The sequence below is a fragment of the Cricetulus griseus genome, chromosome 8, assembly GCF_003668045.3.
Source record: "Cricetulus griseus strain 17A/GY chromosome 8, alternate assembly CriGri-PICRH-1.0, whole genome shotgun sequence".
NCBI classification, from domain to species: Eukaryota; Metazoa; Chordata; class Mammalia; order Rodentia; family Cricetidae; genus Cricetulus; species Cricetulus griseus.
In genome coordinates, this window is record NC_048601.1 from 18,731,014 (window position 1) to 18,751,177 (window position 20,164).

The 20,164-nt window shown below is 49.4% G+C and overlaps 1 protein-coding gene across 1 annotated transcript in view; it reads left to right on the top strand.

The window, feature by feature from the left end:
* Positions 1–19,374, top strand: part of Prmt8 (protein arginine methyltransferase 8) — an 84,111-nt gene extending 64,737 nt beyond the window's left edge. Inside the window, exons 7-10 of the mRNA XM_027428358.2 lie at positions 2,447–2,562; positions 8,927–9,077; positions 18,425–18,546; positions 19,291–19,374. Coding sequence (XP_027284159.1) covers positions 2,447–2,562; positions 8,927–9,077; positions 18,425–18,546; positions 19,291–19,374 — 473 coding nt within the window. The remainder of the gene's footprint in view (positions 1–2,446; positions 2,563–8,926; positions 9,078–18,424; positions 18,547–19,290) is intronic.
* Positions 19,375–20,164: the final 790 nt, after the last annotated feature.

The following is a 20,164-nucleotide window of genomic DNA, read 5'->3' on the forward strand; positions in this document are numbered from 1 at the left end:
GCTTGATCATCTGAGATTTTTTTTCAGGTCCTAAATTGTGAACTTAAAAGTCTCATAGCATTTGTGAACCCTTTCCCAGCTACTGGGTCCCCTTCCATGTCCTTGGCACCCACAGCGTCTGGCACAGCCCAGGAGCTGCATTTTAAAAGGCATTCCAGATGATTCTAGAACACACAAACACTGAGCCGAACCCTTCCTTTCACAATAAGACTGGAGAAGAGGCTTGGTCTGCACAGGGCTGCTCAGCTTGGCGCTCAAACCACATAACGACAACTGCCACATGTTAAGGTCTTTCTTTGCACCTGGCACTGTCTCTGGCACTTTGGATATAGTGGTCCTTCAATGCTCATAAGGGCCCCAGGGAATAGCCATCATTATCACCAACAGCTCCATTTTAAAGAAAGAGACACCGAGGCTTAGAGAAACTCTAAGGCATATGAAGGCATAACTTCTTTATGCCTTCATAAAGACACACAGCAAACAAACAGAAGAGCTGATTTGCATCCCAAACACCCAGACCATCAACCATCACACATGCCATCTCTGAGGATTTTGTTGAACATTTGCATAGAGTTTTTCCTGGAGGGAGGGGTTACAGGGACTGAAAGAACGTGCGCGCGCAGCTGCGGATTTCTTAATGGAGGAGTTTAATCCTAAAGCAGCGGGCCTCAGTGCATGTGTCATCTGGGAAGAGAATGCATAGCTGCCAGATCCGACAAGGTGGTCTTCTTGTCTGTCTGTCTGTCTGTCTGTCTGTCTATCTATCTATCTATCTACCCATATATCTATTTTGGAGGCAGAGTCTTGTATAGGTAGGCTAGCTTTGAACTCACTGTATAGCTAAGGCTGGCCTTGAACTCTTGGATTTCCCACCTCTACCTCTGAGTGCTGGCATCAGAGCTGTCCACCACGCTTAGTTTTATGCAGTGCTGGAGATGGAAACCAGGCTTTCATCATGCCACACAAGCACTGTATCAGCTGAGCTGCTTCCCAGCCCCCACAATGTCAGTTTCAGCCAGGAGTTCGGGCAGCCGTCTCCTATGATTGAATGGGTCCTGCCCGGCATCTTCTCGGCAAGCAGGAACTCACCAGCCCTCGCCCTGGGGGAAATGATTGTTCTCTCTGCCTGCTTCCCTGCACCCCCACCCCCCACTCCAGAGATCTTTGTATACCTTAGAAAAGAACAGGGATTCTTTTCACTGGCCATTCACACCTCCCTCTTCCACACCCACGCTCTTCAACACACACAGGACCTGAATTCCCCAAGGCACCATTGGTGTGGTGAACACTAAAAAAAAAATTTACACTTAGTAAGATTTTAGACAAAGGCATCTTTACTTCAAAGCACTTATGAACCCTTCAGAATAAGCAGATATATAAGATCCAGCTTCCCAGGGACCAGAGCCTGCGCCCAGGCCCTCCTCTTGGGAGGGAGAACTTTGTATGCCTGGCTGTTGTTACACAGGGGCACAGCTGGAGGGTTAGGGGGACAGCTTGGCTCTTTTCCTAGCTCCATGTTGGTGTCACTGGGCTGGTGTGTGACTTTAGGTCAGGCTTTGTGTGTGAGCCAGATGCCAACTTATCCGGGCCAGTTTTCTCATCTGTAGCCTGGAGGTTGTTAGGTATCTTAGGCAAAGGTGCCTAATCCATAATAGCAGTTAGCCTCATCACTGAAGGGTTGTATTAAGCCATCAGACCCAAACTCACCAGCTCCTACACCCTAATTCTTCCTCCTCCCAAAGCATCTCATGAGTAGTCCAAGTGGCCCAGAAACTTGTAAGAATGGTTGCTTCCCCATCCCTCCCCACCCCCATAGGGTGTTATGGAGTGAACCCTCAGTGAGTGCTTTTTGCTTTTCAGACTGATGGCATGGGGGTAAGGTGAGCACCCTCTTGGACCCACCAGCTGAGCAAGCTGGGGTTCTGAGAAATCAGGGCAGGCGTCTGCCCAGTGCCCAGAGAGTAAGGTACTATGCCAGGACTCAAACCTGAGTCTGTTTCATTTATGAACCCGTGTTTCTCTCAGCTGCATTAATGGCCCCTATGGGACAGGAAGCTTGAGCAAAGGCCCAGAAACGGGAAGGTAATAAGCCTGGAAAGAGACAGCAAGCATGTGCCAGAGAAGTCAGAGGTCCTGTGTGTGTATGGGCCTTGCTGCCTTCTAGATGTGTGAACGTCCAGAAGTTTCCCAGACTCTCTGACCTCTGGCTGATCTCACAGAATGGGGCTTGCCTTTTCGAGAGGTGTGAATGACACAGCGTGAATGAGCAGTCAGTCACTGCAAGGCTCCCCTTGCAGGCCGGAGTGGTGCTTACAGTATTCTGATTGAAGGGAAGAGGGGCTTCACCCTGTACCCTTGTCTTAGGCAGACTGGACTGGAGCACCCGGGAGCTTGGGGGAGCTGGGGGTCCTACTGCCTGCCTTCATGCCTCACTCTGTTTCCTCAGGGTGGGAGAACGTCTATGGCTTTGACATGACCTGTATCCGAGATGTTGCCATGAAGGAGCCCCTGGTGGACATCGTGGACCCAAAGCAAGTGGTGACCAATGCCTGTTTAATAAAGGTCTGGAGATTCATCTGGGTTGGGCCTGGGTATGCAAAGGACCCAGCTGTGCCACTCTGGAAAGCCAAGTAATGTCAGTTCCTGCATAGCTCCCCACTGAGGAGGGCACCAAGGTCATCTTGGTCAGAGCCTGGTGACAAGTCAAAAGCTAGTGCTTTTACTAAGCAGAACTGTTGAAATGACTCCAGAGTGGCACTGCTGGAAGCGGGTCCCAAAGTGGTGGCCCTGGCAAACTGCTGGGAGGCAGGAGGAATGTGGGGACTTGGGATAGTAGGGCAATCCAGGGCTGAGTGTCCACCTTGGGATAGACCTCCTAGACCTCCAAGCACACATCAGCTTTGCATAGACAGAGCCTCCAGCCGTGTCCTGGAGCCTCCTCTTTGTCTGTCCTCTGAAATACTTTCTTGTAAGGGTTTCTTTGGTGTAGATGACTAACTAGTCAGAATCTTGAATCCATTCTTATTGTTAAATACCCAAACATAGCAAATTGCAAAGAGTAACCATAGGCATTGAACCCACTCCCACCACTTTTTCCACCCCAGCTCCTCCCAGGAGCTGCCACTGTTCAAGGCCAGTCCTCTTTCTATGTTTTATACTCCTATTGAAAGACCCCGGGATGCTCAGGCCCCCAGGATCTCAGCCCAGGACCGCAGTCACTCCAATCACCAGGCAGAGTCGAAAGCTTGATGCAAACTGCACGAGGCTTTATTGTAGTTGTTTAATGAGCTAACCCCATGTTACTCCAGTCTTTCACCCAGCCATGGCGGGTGGCTGGGAAAGACGGCTCGAAGCGTCTGCATAGAGATCTTATAGGGCAGCGTAAGGGGAGTGTCTAGGGGTACGCACAGGCTCAGGATTGGTGTGCCTCCAGGCTTGGAGGATTTGCCCTGTGTTGATTGGTCAACTGGTTGTTATGGCCCATAGGCCCTCCCAGGGTGGTTGCCATGCTCATTGCTGTACGCTTGTCTGTAAAGCACACCCAGAGCCGTAAAGCATAGCACCACCAGCTAACTTCTGATTGGTTCCTTGCCATGAGGCAGGCATCTGACCTCCTAGTGACCAAGACAAAGTCAGGCAAGTACGTGTTTGGCTGTTATGGCTGCCGAAACGGGGAGCTGGTCCCTTCACTATGTGTTAACTTACAAATGACGTTGAAACAGATACAACTGACATGTGACTACCTCTAGTATTTTGGGTTGAAAGACATCCACTTCATAGGATGCAAGTTCATTTTCTAGTATAAACCCATGGTATAAAGCCTCCTCAGCCCACCTGTCTCTCTCATTATACTGGGGCATCCTTGTCTGCTCTGGGACTGGACTTTCTAGCAGAAGTAAGGACCAATTCGTGGCCTCCAAAGTTGAAGGGAAGTTTCTGAAAGGCTGCTGTTTGCTCACACCAAGAACCACTCCCTTTTTTTGACAACGCAGGATCCACTGCAGCCCTTGGCCCTAACCATCCCTGTTGCACTGGGAAGGGCTATTTGGGAACGGTCTCACCTGATGACCCCCACTTTGCTGCATCCTGCCTACGAGGTCTGCTTCAGATCTGAGTCTTGACTTCTGATCTCACAGCACTCCTAGCTCATTGCTTCCCTGGTGCTGGCAGGAGGAAATACTCCCACCTCTTCCTATAAACCCCCACCCCTGAGACCTTTCCTTCTTGGAATTCTGAACAAGAGCAAGGAGAATGGAGGACGCTCACTCTCAGGGCACGACACACCCCTCAAAATTCAGAAGAAGAGCTGAGTCTTGTGGCTGAGGTCCTTAGTCTCTGTGTTCCAGCCTGCTAAGGGAGAAGGTAGAGTTCGAGGGGAGAATTCAGTTCAGTAGCCCGGCAGTAAATCGCTTGCCTAGCAAGCGATTCCAGGTGCAGAGCTCAATCCCCAGTTCCAAAAATAAACAAATAAATGGATTAATTTATTTATTAATTGATTTCAGAAGAGGTAGAAGGCAACTAGTGCTATTGAGTTTTCCAAAACAACACGTAGCAGTCGCTGCTGCCATCAGGCACCTGCGAGGAGCAGCTTTAGCTTGGAGATAAAGGGGCACTTAGGTTGCCTTCCGTCCTTGACAGAGTCCCATTGCAGTGTGGCCACTGTGTTCCTGTGTGTTGCCTGCTGGTGGCCTCACAGATCAGCTAGGTTCCCTCCCACCCTCAGCCCCCATGTGTCTCTTTTCCTTTCCCTCCTTTTCCTTCTTCCTAGATGGGTACCTCGGCAACAAGATCCTTTGCCACCAGGCTGTACTTGGGTGCATCTGTATGCCAAGCAGCCAGACTAGACAAGGAGGCTGGGGAAAGATGGGTGTTGTTTCTGTTCCTCCTTCAAACTCAGAAGTGCTCTGAAGATGTCTTGGAACCAGCGGCTTCACTCTGTGACGACGCCCCTTTGCCCACTTTGGCTGCCTCACTGTGACCCTCTTCCTATTAGCATTTTCTGAGATAGGATAGGGGACTGTTTGCCCCTGCAATGCTGGCTCCTGCCTCTCTCTGCCTCCCTCACCCCCCCCCCCGCCCCTGCAGCATCTCACTGTGCCTTCTGGGAAAACACTTGCCCTTCTTCACACACTTAATTGCTGTTTTCATAGCTATTAACACTGCCGAGTGTGACACTTTATTATAATTAAGACTCTGTTTTGACCAGACTTCTGCCTGGAGACATCTATTTGTGACATTATTGAGAGGTGGGGTAGCAGAGGCCAGGCGCTCTTCTGAAGCTCCTTCCCTGAGGGCCCCTGTGTTATCTGGGGTTGCCTGAGGCCAAGGCAGTGAATTTCCTTGAGGTCTCAAGGGTACAGATGAGAGACAAAGAACCCTTCCAGCCATAGTGCTTGGGCTCTGGGGCATCAGTGGTGATAACTGTGCCTGAGCTATGGACCAGGGCATGCACCTGAGCCCGGCCTTTTTGTCCCCAAAGCCCAGCCAGGTCTGATCCTATTCCCACAGAGGGGACCCGTCTGCCTCTACTGTCGTCACTTCAATGCACAGCTTCATTGCCCTTTGCCTGGAAGCCTTTTGTTTCCTCAGAGGCCCCCATTAAGATGCAAATGTCTCCAGGACCCATGGAACACTGTCAGCTAACACAAGACATGACAGATGACATTTGGTTGACGGATGGTCTGAGAGAGTGTCTGGAGATGGGATTCCTGATAGATGGTTTGCTTGGTGTGTGTGTGTGTGTGTGTGTGTGTGTGTGTGTGTGTGTGTGTGTGTGTGTGTAACCATGAATACAAGTTTGCTACTCAGCACTGGGAAACTCTAATGACTCCAGAGCAGGTTGTTGGGGCAAGGAAAGAAATCCTGAACATCAACAAAATCGTCTTGCCTTGGGTTTGCAGACTAGCATAGGGAAACATGAGGATACTTGAAGTAAATGGACTTCAAGATAAGAACCACCAATGGTCTTCCCTGATGTGTGGACTGCTGTTCGCTGTAATAACTGGCTGTTTGGGATTCTGTAAATTTGAAGGAAAGTTACTGATAAGAAAGTCTCTGCCAAGTATGGTGGGACACACATGTAACCCCAGCCCTAGGGAGGTAGAGGCCAGAGATCAGGGTTCAAGGCCAGGCTCATCTATTTAATGAGTTGGAGATCAGCCTGGTCTATGTGAGACGCTGTCTCAAAAAACAAAAACCAAACCAAACAAAACGAATCTGTGACTCCTATTTTTTGGAACTCCGTTACCCAGGAGATGTTAATGCTGCAGCTAATTATTATAAAATAGAAAGCGCTGTTTCCTCCAAAGAATGGGGAAGGTGGCAAAGGGCTACATTGCTGGAAGACCCTGGGGGATAGAGGAAAACCACTTCTCCTGGAGGACCAGAGACATGCAACAGCAGTCAGGCTAGAAAGTGAAACACAATTTTCACACAGCAGGGTGGCTTCATTCAGAGTGTCACTTGGAGCAAAGCCAGTGTGAAGCCAGCAACACATCGATGGCTGCAGAGTCTCCCAAATTAATGACTTTGGAATCAACTAAAGGGTGTGGACGTAGAAGCTTATTTAAGCTCCCAGTAAGTAATGTGTGCATTTGTGTTGATGTGTGTCTGTATGTGTATCTATGTGTGTGCGTGCGCATTCATATACGTGTATGTGGGTGCGTGTGTGCACATGTGTTTTGAAAGTGACGAAACAGAAAGGCAAGTAATAGATGGGGAAATTATCAAGATCTGGGTATAAGTCATAGGCAGTCTCTGAAGGTTGCAGACCAAGAGTGACACGGTTTGATGGTGAAAGAAAGCCCAGGAAGGAAGGAAGAATTCCAGGCAGGGAGACCTGTTCTGGGAGGATGGTGAGCCCACGCACCTGTTAGTGCTCAGTTATAACCAAGGACACACAAGATAGTGAAGTGTAGCTCCGGTCCCCAAAAGGAGCCATCCTGATGGCAGGGGCTGAGGAGGGAGGTGACCAGGCCCCTGAATAAGAGCCAGCAGTCAAGCTGGGCTGGTGGCTGAGGATCAAAAGATGCAGGGACTGTGAGAGGACCTGCACAAAGAGGCAGAAATGTCACCAAGTGCTTATGTACACCACCAGTCACTGCTCAGTTCCCCAAGGCATTCTCTGGAATTCTGGAGGTCCAGGGAACTTGCGGATGAAGTGTGGCTTGGAGGGACCACGAACACTGAGAAAGTCTGACATCTCCTCTAAAGTGATTTCCTACTTTGAAACAATGCTGGCACTCCAAGGCAGGGTCTCCACTGAAGGAGTGGGGTGGAGAGCAGACCTGAATGCAGACAGAACCCAGCAGCATTGGGGTGTCCAGCAGGAGGGTGAAGGGCCTCCATGTCAGATGGAGCAGAGGTTCACCTTGCCCTGGAGGTGGAAGTCAGGAAAAACAGCTGTGATCTCCCCACTGCCACTGAAGTTACCTGGACCCAGAAGGCACTGTATGGTGGTCAGAGGAGCAGCATCCCTGGGATGTCCACAAATGGCAAGGTGTCACTTATCAGGATGGATGGGATGCTTTATGCCATCTACAGTAGCTCCTCTGACCTAAGGTTCACCCTCCTGTTAGTTCTCATTCCCCATCTTTGGGCTCTAGAAACTAGGTAGTGTCCACCTCACGGAAGGCTCCTTCTGACCCTGCAACCCAGCTACTTGCCGCCAACTACTGCAGGGCTTCACTTTCTAACCCTGCATCCACCCTTTTCCTGGCTAGTCTGAGAGCATCACACCTTATCCAAGGGTCATGGTGGCTCACTCAGGTGCCATCAGGACTGAGACCAGCTTGGGTTCCATGACTCTATTTCTTCTTTACAAGTCCTATGACCTTTGCAATCCCTTTCCTTTTAATGATTCTAAGAACAAAAAGAGATGGGAGCCCTTTGCCCAGTGCCATTCTGTCTTTTCATGGGTCTTGTTGCTGGGTAATCTAGATCACTTCCTAGAGCCACCAGGCACACAGGTATCTGACTGTCTCTCCCAGAATCCCCCAAATAGTGGTTCTTGCTATACACTGCAACACCAGGGAAGTTCTTCTTTAAGTTTCTCCGGCATCTGCCTGGATGCCTCTTAAGTCCCCAGTAGGTTTTCCTGCCTCAGGCCAGCCAAGGAACAGCAGGTCACTCAGCATCCTCCACACACAGAAGAGCAGCACACAGAGAACCATCTCTCCGTTGCTCTCGCTCCCCATGCCACATCGATTTTCAGTCACTCTCCAGTCGAACTTGCGAGAATTATTAGTTCTTTGTGTTCTGCTTTCCCAGTCCAAACTGAGACTTCTCACCTTGTGATTTCCCCTCTTATTTATTTTTTAAACCTGTCCAGACTTGTTATAAATGGTCGGTGGAATTTCCTCCAGCCAGTTTATGCTTTAGTCCTGAGGCAACACTTAGTGTTCTTGACTTGGAGAACTCGAATAAAAAAAAAAAAAATGGTGGAGGCCAGGGAATGAGTCCTCTGATTCATGGGATCCCTGGAGGGCCCTGCTGTTTTGATTGAGTAGGTTTGTGTTGATTTCCCTTGCCACTCTCAGAATTTTCTCCCAGGTAATAAAGCAGCTGAGCATGGGTGAGGGAAGGTAGCAATGCTTGTCTGGCCACTGGAAGCCACTCTAGCTTGCTTTGGTGATGTGTGGTCACCTAGCTCACTCTTGTCTCAACCTTCAGCCCCTCTCTCCTCCTCCCCCAGAGGATGTATCTTCCTGGTTCAGTTCTGCTCAGATTTGGATTCAGTTCCATTCACACCATTCTCCAAGTATCCTTCACCTTAGAAAAAAATGGAGGAGGTAGCTGGAAGGGTGGTGGGTGGGTCTGGAAGTCACCCCAAAGTAGTGGCTAATCCATTTTCCCTAGGGGTGAGGCTACTGGGGCCTGGCATGACAGAGGTTGTGAGCCTGTGGCTTCTCTCCCCTCTGGGTTGCAGGAAGTGGACATTTACACTGTGAAGACGGAAGAGCTGAGCTTCACATCTGCCTTCTGCCTGCAGATACAGCGCAACGACTACGTCCATGCCCTCGTCACCTATTTTAATATCGAATTTACCAAGTGCCACAAGAAAATGGGCTTTTCTACAGGTGAGCTCTCCACTGGTTTTCTATCGCTCTCCCTCAGTGTTTTCTTGAGGCTTATGGGTGGAAACCAGGGCTGGCCTTAACTTGGACAGACATCAGTTTGGGCTCTGATTTGGCATCTCCATCTGATGAGAGGATGCAGTCTCCACTCTGTTGAGTTCCCAAGGAGAGGGTAAGCATGGTAGGGGTAGAACTTCGAGAGATGAGAGCTGGCATGGTGCCACCAGGAACTCACTCTGTCCTCCCCTTTGTTCTTCTATCCTTGTGATATAGTGACAGGATATAAGCTGAGCTCATTACAAAACAGCAAGAGGTACTTTTGAGGGTGAGAGTAGCCTGTGACCAAAGGGACCATTGTGAAGGAAGACACTTTGGAGGGGCAAGCATGGACAGTGCTCAGGGAGACCATCATGCTAGCTTAGATACTTAGATCTACCTCAAGCTGCTCCTTGCGTTTGAATGTTCATGTGTTGTCACTTGTGTGAGCACATGAGTATGGAGCTGTTCTTGTTTGTTTTCTGCTGCTGTGATAAATGCCATGGCCAAAACAACTTGGGGAGGAAACTTGGGGTTTATTTAATCCTACAGCTTATTGTTTATCACTGAGGGAAGCCCAGGCAAGAACACAGAGACAGGAACCCAAGGAACACTGCCTATTGGCTTACTCTCAGGTTCACATTTACACACACACACACACACACACACACACACACACACACACACACACACACATATATATATATATATATATATATATATATATATATATATATATTCCAGATACACCTGCCTAGGGATGGTTACCATCCACAGTGGCTGAGTCTTCCCACATCAATTAACAATGAAGAAAATACCTCATAGACATGCCCACAGGCCAATCAGATGGAGGCAATTTCTGGAAGTTCAGAATATCATGTCTTCATGATATTCTGGGGCCAGAGATAAACCTATATCTCATTGTTTTGACTAATAGTCCAAGTCTTGCTGTCTTCATTCCTGGGTTTACAAGCTGCTGATTAGGAAGGAGGGCTCATCCCCATTCACCCTCACCCTGCTCATATATAATGCCCGACTTAACGCTGGGCGAGGGCAAGGTAGGAGACATGGACTGGGTAAGGAGATTCCCTTTTGAAAATTTTAATTGATTAATATTATGATGTGTGTTGTGAATCATGAATGTGTGTGAGGGCTGGCTTGTGCATGTGGAGGCCAGAAGACAACATTTTGGAGTTGATTCTCTCCTTCTACCTTTGTGTGGGTTCCAGGGACCAAACTCAGGTCATTAGGCTTATATGGCAAGGATCTGCTGTTCCTTCTCACTGTGCCTGTCCTCTGGAGATTTTAAATATAGGTTTGTCTGATTATCATTTGTGAAAATATTCTGTGTGAGGGACAAGAAGAGCGTGGAGTTCCCGATAGAAGCCCTTTCTGGCCCCAGAACAACCTTTAGGCACAAGTGGGAGGTGTGTGCAGAGGTGGTAACCTCTATGCAAGACCACACATCTCTGTGTCTGTCTGGGCTATGAACTGGCCTCTCTCTTTCCTTCCTGCTTTTCCCACCTGCATCCATGCATCATTAAGTCTGTGGTTATGTTCCCAGAAGATGACTTTGACTATTATCTTTGTCTGCTTTCTGGTGCTATAGCATAACATTTGAGTAGGGGTAACATAGGAAGGGTAGAAATTTATTTGGCTCAAGCTTCTGGAGGTTGGCAAGTCCAAAAACATGGTGCTGGCATTAGCTTGGCATCTCATGAGGGTTCTGTGCTGCATTGTAACATGGCAGAGGGTGCCAGAGGAGAGACCAAGAAAGCCTGAGAGAGCTCCCCTAGACAGTAGCCCTCTCCTGTGATGTGATGGTTGAATAAGAATGGCCCCTAGAGGCTCATATATTTGAATGCTTAATCCTCAGGGAGTGAGTGGAACTTTTGGGGAAGGATTAGGAGGTGTGGCCTTGCTGGAGGAGCGTCACTGAGATTGAACTTGGAGCTTTCAAAAGCTCATACCAGGACCAGTCTGTCTTTCCTTCTGTCTGCCATCTGTGGATCAGGATGCAAAGCTCTGCTACTGCCCTAGCCCCCTGCCTGTCTGCTTTCCTCCATAATGGTCATGGACTCATCCCTGCAACCATAAGCAAGCCCCCGACTAAATGCTTCCTTTTGTAAGAGTTAAGAGCTAGAGTTGCCATGGTCATGGTGTCTCTTCACAGCAATAGAACGGTAACTAAGACACGTGATAACCCACAGGTTCATCCATCCGTGAGTGGATTTGTATATCACAAGGATAGACCCAATAACTCCTACCCCCCCAAAAGATTTCAGCTCTCAACATCGATGAACTCACTGAAGACCACATTTCCAACACACGAGCTTTGGGAGACACATTCAAGCCATGTCCTCTGTCTAGTCTGCCTTGAGGGGTGCCTCACTGCCGTTGGGCCTGGCAGGGGAGGGCTCCATGGCTTGGTCCTAGCCCTCTAGTGGGTCCTCAGACTTCTCCTTGATAGGCATGCCCAAGCTCTTTCCCATCACTCCCACCCACAGGACAGCCACTGTAAGCAACCTCCCGTGCCTTAGGCTCAGGGGACTTCATCCCTGGGCCATTGTTTCTGCATGTTCCTTTGGGATGTGACCCAGGAACAGGAGGGTCCTTTATCAGGGGGCTCTTATTACCCCTTTCTTTCTGTAATGGTCTGCTTGAGCTTCCAGGACAGAGGTCCAGAGGCTGACTGCTCTCCATATGAGTTCCTTCCTGGAAACTGTGAATGTGCCCTCAGGGGATGAGTAGGTGTGCTAGTGGCAGGAGGAATGTCCTAGCAGATATAACCACTTATTTCTTAGATATGTGGGGACAGAGATGCCCTTTTTCCTGTCGACAGGAGGCAGGAGCTTTTTTAGGCATATCCACCAGGCCAGGTGTGGATCTCTGTGAGTTTGAGGCCAACCTGGTCTACACAGTGATTTCCAGAGCAGCCAAGGATACAGAATGAGGCCTTGTCTCAAAGCAAACAAACAAGCAAAAAAAAAAATCTTGTCCAAATTCCAGAAAGTCTCCTAGATCTAATGCACAGCCTCTGACTACAAAGACTGATATCTCATCGACTTTATCATCTAGGCCAGACTGGTGCTCTCTTGGCCCTGGGAAAAACCAGAGTTCTCCCTGATCTGAGCCATTGCTGAGGGCATCCCTCCTTCAAGGGTCAGTAGGTGAGCTGAGCTCTTTTTCCCAGTGGGCTGGAGCACTCTGGAGGCAGATGCCAGATTCTTCTTGAACTTGAAGGATAAAGGGGATACAGTCTGGTCATGGAGAGGGGAGGGTAGTAGTCAGGGAGCCATAGTATCTAGCCCTGTCTCATCCATCTCCCAACAATGATAGCTCAGACCCTGCCCTGTGGGTGATGTGAGAGCCAGTGGCAATGGCACACTGGAAAAAGCTGTGGGTGTCTAAAGCCTGGCTCCTGACCCATGACTCTTACTAAGGCTTAATCTTTCCTTAAAGTGATTGACTTCTGGTCCCAGCAGCCAACTGAACTTCTGTCTAGAGTTGATCCCCTAGCTCTGTGGTGGCAGACTTGACCTTCTGATGGCCCTATGAGGAGGAGTCTTGGTTAAAGTTCAGCCCAGACTCAAAGCTGTTGCTTCTGGGCTTCCTGAAAGTGGCAAGGGCTTGAAGTATCTAACCCCAGGCTCAGTCCCCTGTCTGTTGACCATTTCCCTACCATTCCCCTACTCAAGCTGAAAGCCTGTGGTAAATCCAGGAGGAAGGCTCTCCTGTCTTTGAGTCATTAGCAAGCCATATTCCCTCTTCTTTGCACAGAACTCCACACAGCTGGGCTCAAGAAGGATGTTTGTAGGACTTAAAATCTTTGATCTTCATGTCTGGGCACAGTGATTCTCAAGGTCTGTGGACAATAGCCTCAGCATCCCTTGGATCCAGGAAGGCCTCACCCTAGAACCACAAATTCAGAAACTCTGAGGGTAGCCCAGCCTTCTGTGCCTTGGCACAACCTCTAGGTGGACATGCTTCCTACTCAAGTCTGAGAAGCCCTACCCCCAGGGAAGACCATCTTGAACTAGACAGTTGAGAATTCAGCTGAGCCTGACTCCCTTTTGGTAGGGCAAGCTCATCTCCTCACCAAGGCATGCCCTCTAAACTCACCAAGTCTTACGTGGTTTGTAAACTCTTACGCTGCTTGCTGAGAACCAGAGGAAACAATACGGTTGGTTAGTCTCTTAGCCCTCTTGTGGGGTTAGCACTAGTTTAGTCTGTCAAAGACTTTACTGGACCATGTGAACTTGGCAGTGGATTCTGCTCGGAGTCTTCACTCTGGCCACTGGCAGAATAATTTTTTTTTATTTTTAGGCTCATGAGTGCATAGAATTTGATAAATCCCAATGTTTGGTTCAAGACATACTGTCACGGCTTGAAAACCTATGCATGATTCACGTTGGGCTTATTTGTTTGTTAATATAATGAGTACTCATGAACTTACCACCTAACTCAATAACTAGGATGGAGATGAATTATTAACTAGAATGGAACTAAATTATTAACTACAATGCAAAGAGTAGCTGGAAACAAATTTATTATTATTTCTGTTGGAATGTAAGTTGTTGAGCAATACTTAATTAAAATATAAATAGCAGCTAAAATGGATGATGAATAAATGATATATGGTTATATTTATAATTAATAAATGTAAATAAACTAATTTGTATTCACAGAAGAGCTCCCTGTGAGCCCACCTCAGAACTTAGTGGCTTAGATGCTATTGGTATCTCTGAAATTTTTATCTAAATGTCCTATTTCTAGCTATCCCGCCCCTGAGGCACTATCCTAAATTAAGTATTCCTATGTCCTGGCTATGGTTAAAAAGAGTTTTCATACAACCATGCATGTGCAAAAAAACCAAGCTATTGGTTGTGGGAGTTTGTGGAAGCATTCCTGCCCTCCCCGGCAGGTGCCTCTCCCTGCTGGTGCCCCACTGAGTTTTCCATCTCAGACTCTGTGCAGCCAGCTCTGGGGGGTCCACTCAAAAACGCAAATCACATATTGTGTAACTTGCAAATGCTGCTGTTAATGGTTCTGGCTGCTTTACAGCATCAGGCAGAAGCATCCAAGGTTCCAGGCTCTGCCAGCCAGGGGCACAGCTGTCCCTGTCCTGTTGATCTCATCCTCTGTGAGGGTGGGAGGAGATGCTGCCATGCAGTCCAGGAAAGATGTGAGGTGGTGGAAGGCGGTGGCCCTAAGGGAAGCTGGCTTCAAATATCCAGTTTTTCCAAGGTAGGATGACAATCACCAGAGATGCCCTTGAGCTTGTGACTTTGTGGGTCTCAGGCAGCCTCTTTCCCAATTTGTCATCCCATGGCACTGAGTCATTTTGCAGGTTAAAGAAGCCTCTGTGCATGGTCTTTAATTTCCAAGAAGCTCACTAGGCAAATGCAGCTCTAAGTGCATAGCTAGAAAACTTACAAAGAAATACTAACTGCTTCACCGCTTGGAAGTGAAACAGGAAGCTGAGTTCTCTTCCCCAAAGCACAGGAGGATAATTTCACCAGAGGCCCCTCCCAATGGCTCACATGGCTCCCTGTGTTTCCACTCTTCACCCAGGATCATAGCTCCCACGGTGCTGCTTGCACCTTCCCCTGCTTGCCCGGTGGTCTTCTAAGGGTGTAGGATCTACAGGAGGGATGAGGGTGGGGATGCAGAGCTGTGTTCATCTTGGGCGTTGTTGGACAAATTCAGAGCCACATCTGGCACACAACTAATCCTTTGAATGCATGTTCTTATACTTGCAGTGTTGCATTCAGTATTGGTCATACTCAGCCTAAATGTAGACTGAAGATCATCTGTAATCTAGAACTTGGGAGGCTGGGGTCCAGAATATTCCCAAGAGGAGCTCATTGTCATAATGACTGAAAGCTGTGCCATCCTGGGTGGTGGGTCAGGACTGGGAAGGAAGGAAAACCTAGTCATTGATAAAGAAGGCTGTCTGTAGACATCATCCGCAGCTCTGAATGCCTGGTAGAATGTGAGTGCCGCCCCGTGCATTGCAGAATTCCAGATGCAACTCAGGAACTCGCCGGAGTGTATATCTTTGCAGGTATCCCTCAGTTTACGGATGGGTACTTCCGCACCAGTTCACGTAATGAATCACTACCAGCTGCCACAGCTTAGCAGTCCCCTAATGTGGTTTTGTTCTAACTAATAGGTTGTAAGTGGGGTGTCCATATGATTCAGCTTTCACTTAAGGATGCCTTGGCAAGCAAAAGGGTGAGCTAGTGGTGACTGTGCTTGGTGAACAGACGTGAACTGTGCCCCCAGGCACAGAGGGATGTTGTCACCCTTTATGATCCACCCCCGCCCCCACCGCTGCCGCCCCTTACAATACTTGAGGGGATAAATAGCATGACCTATAGTCCATGTGGTGGCACAGGACTTCCAGGGTCACAGTACAAACCTGTGGCAAAAAAGAATCCAGCACTCGGGAGGCAGAGGCAAGCAGATCTATGTGAGTTCGAGACCAGCCTGGTCTAAAAGAGCTAGTTCCAGGAGAATGCAAGAAAAGGCAGCCATGGGCGCAGATACTATGTCTTAGCATGTCTGTGTACCACCTCCCTAGAACTGAATTAGAAATGCAAACTGAAGCAGGACCAAGCTTCTATATTCTACTATTTGTACTGGGCACAGTGGAAAACTCAGATGAGAAAACACGTTGAGACAGTTAGGCCGTGGCTACCGGTCCCACTTTGGAAATGATGTTTGGAAAATCTTTTGAGACAGTATTCCTCCCACCCAGGGATGGAAAGAATGTTTTGAGGCCATTCACTGAAGAAGGCCAGCTGGCCTCCCTGGCATGCAGAGCTAAGCCAGTGAAGCTCAGGCCCTCACCTGATCTCTGACCTGGTGATAGAGGAGGCAGCTCGAATCCCCTCAGCTGAAGGTCTTTAGGAATGGGAGAGACACCTGTCTGAGTGGGTGGAGGTGGAGATGGAGGCGAGCATGCTGTCAGTCACACTCCGGCTTTGCATTCTGCATACACAGCCAGAATTTGTCTTTTGACGGTTTATTTAGAGGTAATTGGCAGGAAGCCTGGTGAGAGCAGGTGGTCTGTAGACAGCAGCATGCTTTGTAGGCTGGGTTAGCACTAGGTGGGCTTGAGGCCTCAGGGTCTACAAGGCACAGGCTGTGCTATCTCAGCCCTCCTTCCCCCTCCAGATACCCAGGCTGTGCTTTCTCCTGTGACCTTGAGTTTTCATTGATTTCCAAATGTGCACACTGAAGGCTGTCCTAGTCTCTGCCTAACCACTGACATCTGATCAAGCCAGCTCCCTGCAAACAAGGGGTGGGGGAGGCCACTTGGCTGTTGTTAAAATAGATCTTGGGGTTTTGAAAGATATTTGAGGTCATAACTGTATGAGTTGGCGCATGACAACTGAGCTCACTGTGAGTGGTGTCCTCAACACCTCTTCGAGGAACAAAACAACTCAGTCCCCATGGTTGTAAGACAGCTCCAATTCCTCCTGCAGGTGCACAATTGACCCCGAGTAATTGCCCAAGCCACATGTAAGGCAGAATCTCCCACATAAACAGTCTTCAATGTGTTTGAAGGGCCCTTATGTCCTTCCCAAGTCTTGTGGCTGTTAGCATTGGTTTTCGGCAAGAAGGAAAGTCCACTGGGGGAAGACAAGGGCCTAAGCCAAGAGGAGCTCAGCCTAAAGTGAGTCTTCTGTAGTCATAGGCTTCAGCTGAACATCTTCCAGCATATCACACATCACAAGATGCCGTGCTTTGGGCTCTTGACACTGTCCACTTATCAGTGTCCACTTGGCACTCGACTCGGTGCTTCCAGATTGAATTTGGTGAGAGCTAAGCATCCTTAAAGCCAGGCTGGCCTGGCCCCACTCCCTAGGAGCCTGCAGAGGATGTAAACAAGTGAGGGGGAGGCATTTGCTCTGAGGTATGCTAGACATTGTCATGACACCAATTCTGGATGCCCTTGGAGCACCGGATCCAGGTTAGAGTGGTCCAGGAAGGCTAGCCTTGAAGGATGAGGGTGGAGTGGATGGGGAGGGGAGTGCTCCAGAGGCAGTCACTGCTGAAGAAAAGGACTGCATCCCAAGACACAGGGGCCCTCCCAGTTAGCTGCAGACTACATGGGGTCCAGTGACAAATACTGGGGAGGTGCAAGCATCACGATGGCCTTGAACCATGCGGGAGGGGTAATCCTTTGGAGTAAGAATCCCCTTCTTTCTGGTCCTGTTGGGCAGGCACAGCTGGAACCTAACTAACAGCAGGACAGGGCCAGGGTGCTGGGTACAGCCACAGGGCAAACTCCTAGGCAAGGGAAGCTGTTGGAGGGATGGAGGAGTAATGAGGGGTGATGGTAAAGCTGAGAGACTGGCTGAGCTTCTGAGTTTGCATGCACGAGGTCATGCATCACATGCATGACATCTGCACCACAAATGGTGCGGATAGGATAGGATGGTTTCCTCTCTACACCTCACACCCTGAGTCCCTACTGCACTAACCCCGGGGCTTAGGGAGGAGGCACATTTATGCTAATGGGGTTAGCTGCTCAGGGGCTTTCAGCTACCAGGTGCTCCCTGGTAGGAGGCTGCCTCTCTTCTGACCCCTCACTAAGGTCACCAGCTCAGTAGGGCTGGGACCCTGATGGGAGGAAGGGCATTGGGCCTGAGTCAGGGGTTCTGGGGCTTGAACTAGACACCCGACCCCTTGAGTGGTGGTGTATGTTGGTGACACAAGAAACCCCAAGACCAAGTTCCCAGCACAGAGGAGATTTATTTGCCCCAGAGGGAGATGGAGGACAAGGGGAAAGAGGAAGGAACAAGGGAGTGGGGGCAGAGGTATTTGCCCCAGAGAGCAAAGGGATGGCCTCTGGAGACAGAGGAGACAGATGTGGCACACAGGCAAATGACAGGTGATAGAGAGAAAGGGAGACCCAGCGCCAGGATGAGTTGTTTCATTTTAATCGTGCATGTTAATTAGGTGAGCCACAGGGGACTTTTGATCGCCGGGCTTCCATGCTTTGATAGCTGGACCTTGGTAGTCAGCCTCAGGAGGAAGAAGTGGCCAAATAAGGGAATGGACCTTGGCATCTAGCTTTAGGACTGTGACCTAAGGGTTTAGCAAGACAGAGGGAATGGGGGAAGAGCAAGACCTGCCAGAGCCACATCTCTCATGCTCAGGCCTGTGTTTGCCAAGCTCGGGCCTACTAGAGCCCTTCGCCCTGCAAAGCTCGGGACGTCTGTGCGTGTCCTGGGCCTCTTGTTGTTGACTCTTTTTCATGTCTGATTCTTTCTTCTTCCCCTTTTCATGTTCCTTCCCAGCCCCCGATGCCCCCTACACCCATTGGAAGCAGACCGTCTTCTACTTGGAAGACTACCTCACTGTCCGGAGGGGGGAGGAAATCTACGGGACCATATCCATGAAGCCAAATGCCAAAAACGTGGTGAGTTTGAGGGAGCCCTGCATGTCCAGGACCACTGAGGAGGAGGGACACATGGAGTGGCTGACTCCCGGCGGCCTCCCGGAAGTCACCTGCCCACTCTAATGTCTTATGTCCAAATGGAAAAGCTTCTTGGGGAGGCAGACAGCAGCTGTGTTTGCATGTGACCAGGCCTAATTGGATGACCTCAATGTTGAGTCTTTCAAACCCCAGTGACTAGAGGCTTTCTGGACTCTGAACTCAACCTTGAGGACAGCTCTCAGAAGCCCACAGGAGAGCCTTTGAGAACGGATGTTGTATAAATGGGCTCTGCCTCATTTAGGGTGAGCTGAGCCAGTAAATGCAAGTGTCTGGTATAGAGGCAATGTTTGTTGGGCGTTTCTCCAGCCAGCCTGGTGGGACCTTCCTGAAGTGTCCCTATATCTCATCTCCACAGACACTGAAAGTCTGCAGGGAGGTTGAGGGTGATGTCGAGCCAGACCCAGCACCAACCTGGACGAAAGAAATCCTGGGACTGCTTTCGTGTGAGGGCAGGAAGGCTTAGGTTAGATGTCACAGCCCTTCCTGTGAGGAACCAGAATGATAATGGGGAGCCAGAATGGATTTCTGAGGACTGTCCATGGAGACTCCTTAGTTAGAAAAGCCACGGCTGCCTATCCCTATGGCTCCAGGAGAATTCCTATGCCTGGGAAAGGTTGTGATCTCCTACCCAGACTCATACTGTGGCCCTTTGCTCTTTCTTCACAGAGAGACCTCGATTTCACAGTAGACTTGGATTTTAAGGGACAGCTGTGTGAAACATCTGTATCTAATGACTACAAGATGCGTTAGCACATGTGGGGAGCTGCAGAGAGCGAGCAAGAAGAGGCACTCACTTCCGTCTGCCACGCTGCCCCAAGGAATACTGTTAGGAGGACCACACTCGACAACCAGAGCTTTCCACTCTGCCTTGAAGATCGGTGAACTTGCCAGGGCTCTCCTGGGCCTCACCATGACAGGGAGCCTCCAGCTCCTCCACTCCGCCCCTGGAGCCCTTCACAGAGGCTTTGTTGTTGCCCGTTGTGCTGTGGTGGGGGCTCCGAGGATGGAAGCATACCCATGTGCCCCCATTGTCCTCCTAAACTGACTCTATGGATCTTCCAAGTTTTGCATGCTGCAGACATCTAGGACAGACTACTTCCACTAGAACCTGGAGACATAGTGTCTTTGATAGCATAAGCCAGATTTTCTGTCTGTGCAGTGGTGTGTGTGTGTGTGTGTGTGTGTGTGTGTGTGTGTGTGAGTGAGTGCGTGTGTGCGTGTGTGTGCGCATGCACACATACAAGTGTGCGTGCATACAGCATATACATTCATTTACCTGCCCACAAACATCTGTATATGCATGCATATACAACAAAGTGGGCGCACTTGGGTGTTCATTCTGAGGGGTGTGTGCGCTGGTGTGTGTGAGCGTGAGTGTGGGTATGGGTGTGCCTAGAATCTATATTACTCTCAGAGGAGGTTCTGTTGCTTTTGAATAGGAATTTGTTTCGTGATTAGTTTCCCCCATCCCGATCCCTTAACAGATGTTATGCAGCTATGAAACATTCTGTGTACTAGCTCTGGTCTCGTTTTTTGACTA